This window comes from Halyomorpha halys, unplaced genomic scaffold (genome assembly GCF_000696795.3).
Source record: "Halyomorpha halys isolate HHAL.00 unplaced genomic scaffold, Hhal_1.1 Scaffold251.1, whole genome shotgun sequence".
NCBI classification, from domain to species: Eukaryota; Metazoa; Arthropoda; class Insecta; order Hemiptera; family Pentatomidae; genus Halyomorpha; species Halyomorpha halys.
Window position 1 is genome coordinate 72,328 of NW_027106674.1, and position 8,673 is coordinate 81,000.

An 8,673-nucleotide genomic window follows, 5' to 3' on the forward strand; every position below is an offset into this window, starting at 1 on the left:
AATTCGTGTATAAGTTTCAACTCAAAATTCAAAAAGTGCCGGGCTGGCATGTCCCTGGCCCGGCAGAATTGAACACGTATTAACTCGCGATCTTTTTGGGTACTAATTCTGAAATTTTAGTACGAATTAGTACTAATTAGGTACTAATTCGTGTATAAGTTTCAACTCAAAATTCGAAAAGTGCCGGGCCAGGGGCATGCACCTGCTACCGATAAGGGTGTTTTACCCCATTTCCGTGTATTTTTTATTTTAGCGGGTAACTGTCGGGGTTGGGGATCCGGTATGACGGCTTTACGTTATATGTAAGTATGCCAGTGCGGTGCCGAACTAGGCCTGTAACTAGTTTCTTTAGTTACTATTTAGACACTTTTTTTATTACTAACAAGTTGTTATTTTTCCTTTGAATTAAAAAAAAAAAATCAATTTTGAATTTTAGAACATAGGCACCTTTTGGAAAGATATTTTGGACTTTGGAAAGTTATTTTCTCGTTTATTTGTGGTTATATAGCTAATAAATAACGTTAAAAGGTAAGAAAAAACGTCAGACAAGTAATTAGGTAAGTATAGCTTCCTCACTATTTTTATCTTCTTTTTTCCCTCATATTATTTTTCTTTTTAAGTTTCTTTGTATGTAAATTATAATTCTATTCATTAAATATTTATCTGTATTCATGCTTTGTCTTTTGATAATAAAATATACGGAATGTGCTGTTGCTAAAACATAGTTGTATTCAGGAAATTAGGTTTTCACATGGGTAAGCAAAAGTATTTGATGAAATTTAATATAGTTTGAACCATTTTTATACTAATCTCCAACTTTAAGGTAAAATGGAATAATCTTCTAAATATAGGTGTGTTAAAGAAAATACGTTTATGTATTTTTAAGTGAAAGTAGATTAACTATAATTTATATTAGATCATGTTAATACTAATTCTCAACTTTCCTTCAAATTTGTACCAAATTGGAAGAGCCGTTTTCGAAATGTAAGGTGTGTCGAGGAAGATACATTAATGCGTGCGTAAACGAAAGCAGAAGACGGAATCTGATGTAGTTAAGATAGATATAGATCATTTTTACAGAAATCTCCATCTTTCATACAAATTTAGAACAAATCAGACGAGTTGTTTTCGCAGTACTGGTGAGTTGATGAAAATACGTTTAAGCGAAAGTATTGGATGAAATTTAACAAAATCGACATGAGACGAGCTAGGTCTCCACAAAATTCCTGAAAATTTCATCAAAATCGGAATAACTGTTCGCTCGATTAGGTCCTAACACAAATTTGACTTCAGGTCGACAGACACGGAATCAGAGTTGTTCTTCGACGTCTAAAACGTAAAATTTTTGATTCAGATTATAGAATTGTTTTATTAATTCCTACATGAATACACAACACTTCCCTCCCTACCTTCGGTAGTTAAGAATCAGAAAAATAGTTACTGACATATTTAGAGTGCTACTTCATCTGTTTTAAGATTGTTGGTCCGAACCAAAATTATCCAGGGGAACCAATTTCACTCCAAGTCAGGCCTTATGTCCACTGAGTCACTACTTGCTACAAAGCTCCAGGGCTACAATGCAGGCATTAACCATATAGGCAATGTTGGGAATTGCCTATGGACATATTGCTTTCTAGAGGCCCTGTGGTCAGTAAGAAAAATAAGTTAAAGTAGTGTCATCTTACGCATATTTAAGGTAAACCCTCCTTTTAAAACATTTTATAAACCAATGAAAATTTACGCATAAATACATTTAACATCATATATAATATAATAAACTCTAGTTTGTTTCACTAAATCAATCAATGACGAAAGTAGATGGTATAAATTCTTGCCTTTTTAAATTCAGATCGGTTTGATTGTATTCGTCTGTTGGCGGAAAGATTAAGCATTCCATCTAAGGTTGGCAGCTAAACTCTTTTCCACCGTTTTAACATATTAGGATTTGGACCCCAAAACAGTGAATTGAGCTCTATTTTGCGTTGAATGCCTTTTTTTATGATTCCAGGAAGGAAGATGAAAAATTAGGGAATGTTTGAAGTCGATACATTCGTTACCAATGCGGCCCAGAAAATTATGCTTTTGGGGGGAATCACCCTCCTTTCTTCATGATGTGTATAAAAATATTTCTTAAAAAAAAAAAGTTAAAATAATTATTTTTATATGATAAGTAATTTTTACAACTGCACAGCAAATATTTTTATTAATATAATTTAGGGACAATTTTTAATCCGCATTAATTTTTTTCAATAGAAAAACAAATTAATTAAGTATTTAACAATAAACCAATTTTTTATGACAGGCATTACTTAAGGGACATGACGGCCGTGGGTTGGGGCATAGGTCCCAGAGCACTGGTTCAGAACATTGTTGTTTTGATTCTCACCTTAATATTTGTTTGTCACGGTCCTGTAAAATGAATCTTGAAACTCCCACCTCGGTTAGTACACAGTAGCAACTCTTGTAGCCGCCAGGGGTTGGAAGAAAAGGACCAGGTGGCCCACTTGCCTGACTAGTTCTCCCACCAAATACCAATATGTACTTACTTATTTCCAGCATCTATTTTCCAATAAACCTTTTTTTTATTTTCTCTCCCAGCTTTAACACAGATACCTCTGTATTAGGGGTGATTTAATTTCCTTTATAAGCTTATAAACTTTTTTGAGGGAGAGAGGTCTCTCCCTGTTGCCTAGGTATTCCTTTACCCCCTCAATACTTTCGAGTAGGCCACAGACTTATTATTTTCTGATTTAATGGGATGCTGACTTCTGTAGGTTGAGAAGTACTGCTTTATCTTAACACTACTATATTTGATTATTTTTTGGTTATAATCCTTAAGAAGAACTATAACTGAAATATCAGGACAAGTTTTATTTTGTATCCCACACCTTAACTGATTTAGATTGAAAAACGATTTTTATATATATTTCTTGACATATTATTAACAATAACTTTAAAATTTCTATTATTCTACAGAAAACAATTTTGTAATTGTAAAACCAATATAAATAGAAGACCAAAGAGTCATAGGTGGTACCTAATAATATGAAAGAGTGTCAAGTGGAAAACATTAAAGGAAATGAAGGGTAATAAACTGTTTGGTAAACATGTCTTTAAATAACTGATATTAGTTATAAAAATGCATGTAATGAATACTTCAACAGAGAATATTAAGAAATTTACAATATAATTTAGACCTAATCAGTACTTCTTTCTAAACCCCTGATATAAATTACAGCTCAAAAATGAGAATTAAAAACAAATGACAATAAAAATTACAGGAGAATAAAGGATGGAGGTTGTTATTAAAAAACAAAACAAAAACTAATAACCATTTTAAAAATATACGATATATGTATAATGCAACAATTTATAAATTATAAGTGGTATAAAATGATTAAAATATAAAAAAAATAAAAATAATCGTAACTAAATTTTAGAGTCACGAAACTAGAAAATGAATCAGCAATGAAAGAAGTAGAGTAAGACAAGCAGCTGTTATCCCGTACAAAAGAAATGAATTCGACTTTTGTTTCTTAATCCTTCCAGAAGAATGAGATGTTCCTTCAGCAGAACCAGCCAAGTCAACATCGTCTTCCAAGTTGTTGATTTCAGCAGGATCTAAAATTTAAAAATAACTTAGTGTGATATTCAATTATAACATTATTAATTAAATTTATTGAAATAATACTCACCAGCATCATGCTCTAGGACAATTATTTGACAGTTAGCAAAACCTAAATTTTCTGTTATGCTAAGGAGGGCCTCATCTTCAGTTTCTCCTTCAAATAAATATTCAGAAAATGCAATGTCTGAATCTTCTGGTTTGAAAAGAATCCTTCTTGGAGGAGAGCGTAAAAGATATTTAGCTAAAAAATAATAATAATATAAAAAATTGGGATTTTCAGGTAGATAATCAGTCAGTCACAGAGACTTTAAAAACAGACTGAATTGTTTTTTCATTAGATGATATTTCAGTCTTCTTGAATTAATTTTTTTTTTTTTATATATTTTTACTTTGAATTAATTATAATATTACATTTTTTTACTAAAAAAATGTGATAAAATAATTAAATTAGTCATAATATTACAATACCAATGAAAAATCATATTTAGTAAACAGTAGGCAATAATATAATTAGTACTGAAAATAGTAAAACTGTTCTTGATGATTTATAGATGATAGATATGTATGAAACCGTGTCCACACCTGAATACTGGCATGCAGGTCTGTGCTGAACATGTGGTTTGGTTGATGAATCACCTAATTTTGAGCAACTAAAGAGTGTGTGCTACCATAATCCGTTCCGTGTCAGCATATCAATGGAAAGTGTTTGTTGGCGTATGTTGTATTTGGACATGAATTAAATTCACGTGCTCATTTCCCTTGTATAAAAAATTTTTTTTTTCTCAGTAGATGAGGTTTAAAATAATATTGGATTAAAATATGTTTAACATTTGTTTTTTTAATCAAATGAATTTTGAAATTAAAAAATAAAGTTATTTTCTTCATCAGTTTTATTTTAATTTTTTAAGATCATATTGATAGTTTTTCATCACAATTAACACCCTTTTCTTTAAATCCTGAAAATATATGCTGCACTTACAAATAACCACAGATTTTGTAAACTAAGAGATATAATTTAAATTATAACACCAATAGAACAGTATGCAGGGTGGGCATGTGTACAATGGAACACCTTGAAAAAGAACTGATCCCACCAGTTCGTTTCATTTGGTACAGCTCAATTCTGCGTGCCCAGTATAGACACAATTTAAAGAAATCAGAATTCCCTTAATGGTCACACTGATGAAAAAATTTAATTTTCATTATTTTAAAGAAACAAAAAGTTTAATTTAATTAGAAATCAAGTTTATTCTAAATATGAATTTTAAACCCTAAAATGAAAAATGGTTTATCTGCATGTTTTGTTACATGGAAAAATCATATATGTATCATTAAGAAAATAAATTTAATATCTAAACTTATTGCTAAAATTAATTACTAAAATAAACCTATAGTCCAGTTAACTAGCGACAAGAAAGAGATCTCCATGGGAAGTTCTGAAAATTTCGTCTTTTAAGCTTTTTAGGGTTTGGATTACAAATTTCAACTTTGTGACCTACAAGCAATAAAAAATAAAATCTTAAAATAATGTTTTTTTTTTCAACATCAACTTATGCTAAATTAGGCAAGAGTAAATTCCTTACATTTTTGTTTAGAGATTTATTTCAGGCACTCATTTGTCTGAACAACACTAAATGAGCAATCACTCCTGCATACTGTCCCAGACATAGAACATTATAGAGTAAAAAATGTAGGGAATTTACTCTTTCTTGATTCAATATGGAAGGATGTTTCTAAAAATATGCAGTTTCATGCTCTTAAGAGAAAAAAGTTTTCAAAGGAAATACACATTTTGGTGTCCCTGAGTCCTAACAATCGAGACTCCCAAAATGGTCCCAAGTGTATGTTCTATGTATGTGTGGGTGGGCCTAGCTCAAAAAGTAAGAATCGTACAAAATTGCAATTACATATTTAACATGGATATATTCCTGAGTTGTGACAACAACTTTTTTGATAAAATTGGCTGACTGGAAGTACTACTTTATAAAATTGAATTTTCACTGTTTTTTTTGCAAGTCAAGTCTCGCAAAATGGTCTCTGTGTCTGTGTTAGAACTAGCTCAAAAAGTAAAAGTCGTATGAAACTGCAATTACACATTTGAGGCAGGTATATTCCTAGGTTGTAACAGAAACTTTTTCAATAAAAATTGGAAGCGCCACTTTAAAGAATCAATGTTTATATTTTTTTTAATTTTCTCGAAAATGACTCCAACAATTTTGATTAAACATTAAATGGTCTTTAATGTCTTATTTTCATTGAAATATTTTGACAGGGATTAAATGAAGAATTTAAAAAAAAAATCTACATTTAATTATGATTATTTGAAAAATAAAGCTCTCATTGTTAGCAACGATAAACAACATAAATCGGAATATTAAAAAAAAAATTATGAATAGCTCAAGGAAATAAAAGAAAAACATTAACATTTAATTCAGACAGGGAAAGATTTATCCTCATTGTATTACAGCTTGGTTATCTTTTGTTAAACTGTTGAATTCTTAGTAAGAACAAAATTTATAAGTCATTCCAACATCTAGAAACCCTAAAATACTAATTTTTATAACAACAGAGAAACAAAAATTTGTTGGTCATATTTTTGGCATACCTTGGTCTTTAGATTTTTTTTTTTTTTTTTTTTAAGATTGTCACAAAAAACATCAACATAAACCCACCATTCTAAAAAAACTTGGTGATGTATGTAGTGTGGAAGGTAAACGTTCTGTGATGCCACACCACACCTGTTTTTTAAATATTTCTGGAGAAAATTGGTGACCACAAAGTTGAAATTTGTAATTTGCACCAACAAAAAATATAAGTAAGAAAATTTTCAGAACTTCTCCAAAACATTGCAAGTAAACATACAATAGGACTGGACAATAATGTATCATTAATTTTATTTGATTAATTTCATAAATTAAAAATATAGTACATGTTTCATCAAAGGCTTCTGGCTCCTCAACTGTCTGCCAATGCATTTCAAGCCTGGATGCTAAAGAACGCACAAAGTCCTCTTTCACAGCCTAAAAGTATAATAACATCATTATAAAACAATATAATACCATAAGATAAAAAATAATGAATGAAACAATAAATTAACCTTGACAGCATCTTCGGCAGTTGCCTTTTCATGAAGAAAAATTCTACTAGTCAATATACCATTGAATCTCAACTCAGAGGATTTTTCTATCACAAGAGCACCTTCAACATTGTCATCTTTTGGTGGCTCCTTAGATAAGAGAAACATAATTCAACAATCAATACAATTACATTTTTAAGAATTATTATATAAACTGATTAAAAATAAGTAGGATATTAAATTAAATTACCATAAATTCAAAGAACATGAGATTGTAATGATTATCTTCATTATTATCATCACAATTGTTCTCTTTAACAGGCTTCTCAATGGTATTTAAAAGTTGATCAGGTTCACAAAAGTTACCATTAATAACATAAATTAAACTATCCAGATGTTCCTTAAACTTGTTGAGACACTCCTGGCCGAATAGATATTATGATTGTTAACCAAACCTTTACATTTACAAGATATTAATAATAAGCGAATTCCAATAAAATGCAACTTAACACTAGATGGAAATATTTTAAATCTTTTACCAGTAATCTTTTCTTAGTCCCCATATGATCAATTACAAAAAATGGCGGAAGCCAATCAAAGTCTAATACAGAATCAACCTGGAGCCATGATGTAGAATATGGTTTGAATTTCCAATCTACAGGACGTATTGATGAATTGAGATTGTCCATTTCAATTGTCTTGCAAGTGTATCTAAATTTTTTTTAATTATAAGAACAAGATATTCACTATTTAATAAACAGAATATATAAAATTCGTAATTACTTACTTCTTAGAAATAGAGCAAAAATGCAGAATTATCTTTTGATTGCTTGGATCTTTACCATTCATGAAATCATTGCCTTTAGTGCAATTGTGAACTTTGTTGGCAATAGAGCGAAGTTTAACTAATGAATTTTTATCAGAAAATAAATCTCCAGGTCCAACAACAAAAAACCCCAGAACCCACATACCACCTGGTAACATCCTTGTGACCTGTGATGACATAGTTTTTAAAGGACAATTTGTACATAAATTGAATTTATAAAGTTAGAATATTTAACATGATTTATGTATTAACCACTCTGGCATGTTCTGATATTGTAATTTCATCAATGTCCATCAATTTCTCAAATGTCTTGACAGATGGATTTCCATCTCCAATTAGTTCCTCTTGATTTTGCACTGATGATGGTGTGGTTGGTAAATGAACAATGTAGTCTTTTTGATTAGGAATAGCACACTGTAAAATATTTTTTGGTTACAATGGTTTTGACAGATGCTGAGTGCTTCTATGATACGTAAGAATTATAATGTACCTGTCCTACGATAAGTCCTGGAACAAAACCACCAGTTTTTGAAATATTACATAGAGTTGCAATCAACTTTTCATCGGCCAAAACTGTCCTTCCCATAATAAAAAAAATTAAATAATACTTAAGAACAGAACTAAACAACCAAAAAGGACACGTCTTTAGTATACATTATGCATTCACGAATGAGTAGCTGAAGTAGTTATACAAAGAAGTATCTGTCAACTGATCACAGTGCACCATGGAGAGTGGGTTTTGAGTAATAGTTACAATAGGTAACATTTTATTTGTTTGATACTTCTTAGATAGCATTATTGGATGAAAAAAAAAAAAATACAAGGAAAAGCATTGAGGATGTTTGGGTGATTCCAAAACAAATGTCACTTTTGTGCGGTCTCAAACTCTCGATTATCATTTCTATCAACTGTAACGAAATTAATTTCTTCCAAAAACTTTCTTCTGTAAACTCAGAATATATGGATTTTTTTTTTAGACCTAACAAAAAGATCTTTCCGTTGTACGCTCGCATTCGGGATTCCTTTTAAGGTCGGTGGTTAAGCTATTTTCTATCACTCTAAACAAGTAATTTGGTACCAAAAAATTGATTTACACTATATTTTCTGTTACATATTGTTCTTTATGATCTCAGGAAGCCATTT

General features: G+C 30.4%; 1 protein-coding gene and 1 long non-coding RNA gene across 3 annotated transcripts; one reads left to right on the forward strand and one right to left on the reverse strand.

Annotated features, from left to right (window-relative positions):
• The first annotated feature begins 209 nt into the window (after positions 1-209).
• Positions 210-4,433, forward strand: LOC106680249 (uncharacterized). 2 transcript variants are annotated; one of them, XR_010842775.1, is made up of 3 exons: positions 210-302; positions 437-557; positions 4,180-4,433. It is a non-coding gene; the product is annotated as an uncharacterized lncRNA (long non-coding RNA). The 2 variants fall into 2 exon arrangements; XR_010842776.1 differs by lacking the exon at positions 4,180-4,433 and adding an exon at positions 2,009-2,116.
• LOC106680248 (protein odr-4 homolog) lies at positions 3,329-8,198 on the reverse strand. The gene is made up of 9 exons (XM_014419806.3): positions 8,021-8,198; positions 7,783-7,944; positions 7,492-7,697; positions 7,244-7,415; positions 6,955-7,125; positions 6,726-6,854; positions 6,558-6,648; positions 3,696-3,869; positions 3,329-3,621 (listed from the first exon to the last, which is right to left on the reverse strand). Exons 1-9 carry the CDS (start codon positions 8,114-8,116, stop codon positions 3,443-3,445), a joined length of 1,380 nt encoding a protein of 459 aa, XP_014275292.1. The 5' UTR covers positions 8,117-8,198; the 3' UTR covers positions 3,329-3,442.
• Positions 8,199-8,673: the final 475 nt, after the last annotated feature.

What these genes read in the sequence shown, in the direction of transcription:
- LOC106680248 (XM_014419806.3), bottom strand. Translation starts at nt 8,116, where the DNA reads ATGGGAAGGACAGTTTTGGCCGATGAAAAGTTGATTGCAACTCTATGT. An exon ending in GGACTAAGAAAAGATTACTG is followed by an intron (nt 7,126 to 7,243) that starts GTAAAAGATTTA and finishes CTATTCGGCCAG; the next exon opens with GAGTGTCTCAACAAGTTTAA. An exon ending in AGAAGCCTTTGATGAAACAT is followed by an intron (nt 3,870 to 6,557) that starts GTACTATATTTT and finishes ATTATTTTTTAG; the next exon opens with CTAAATATCTTTTACGCTCT.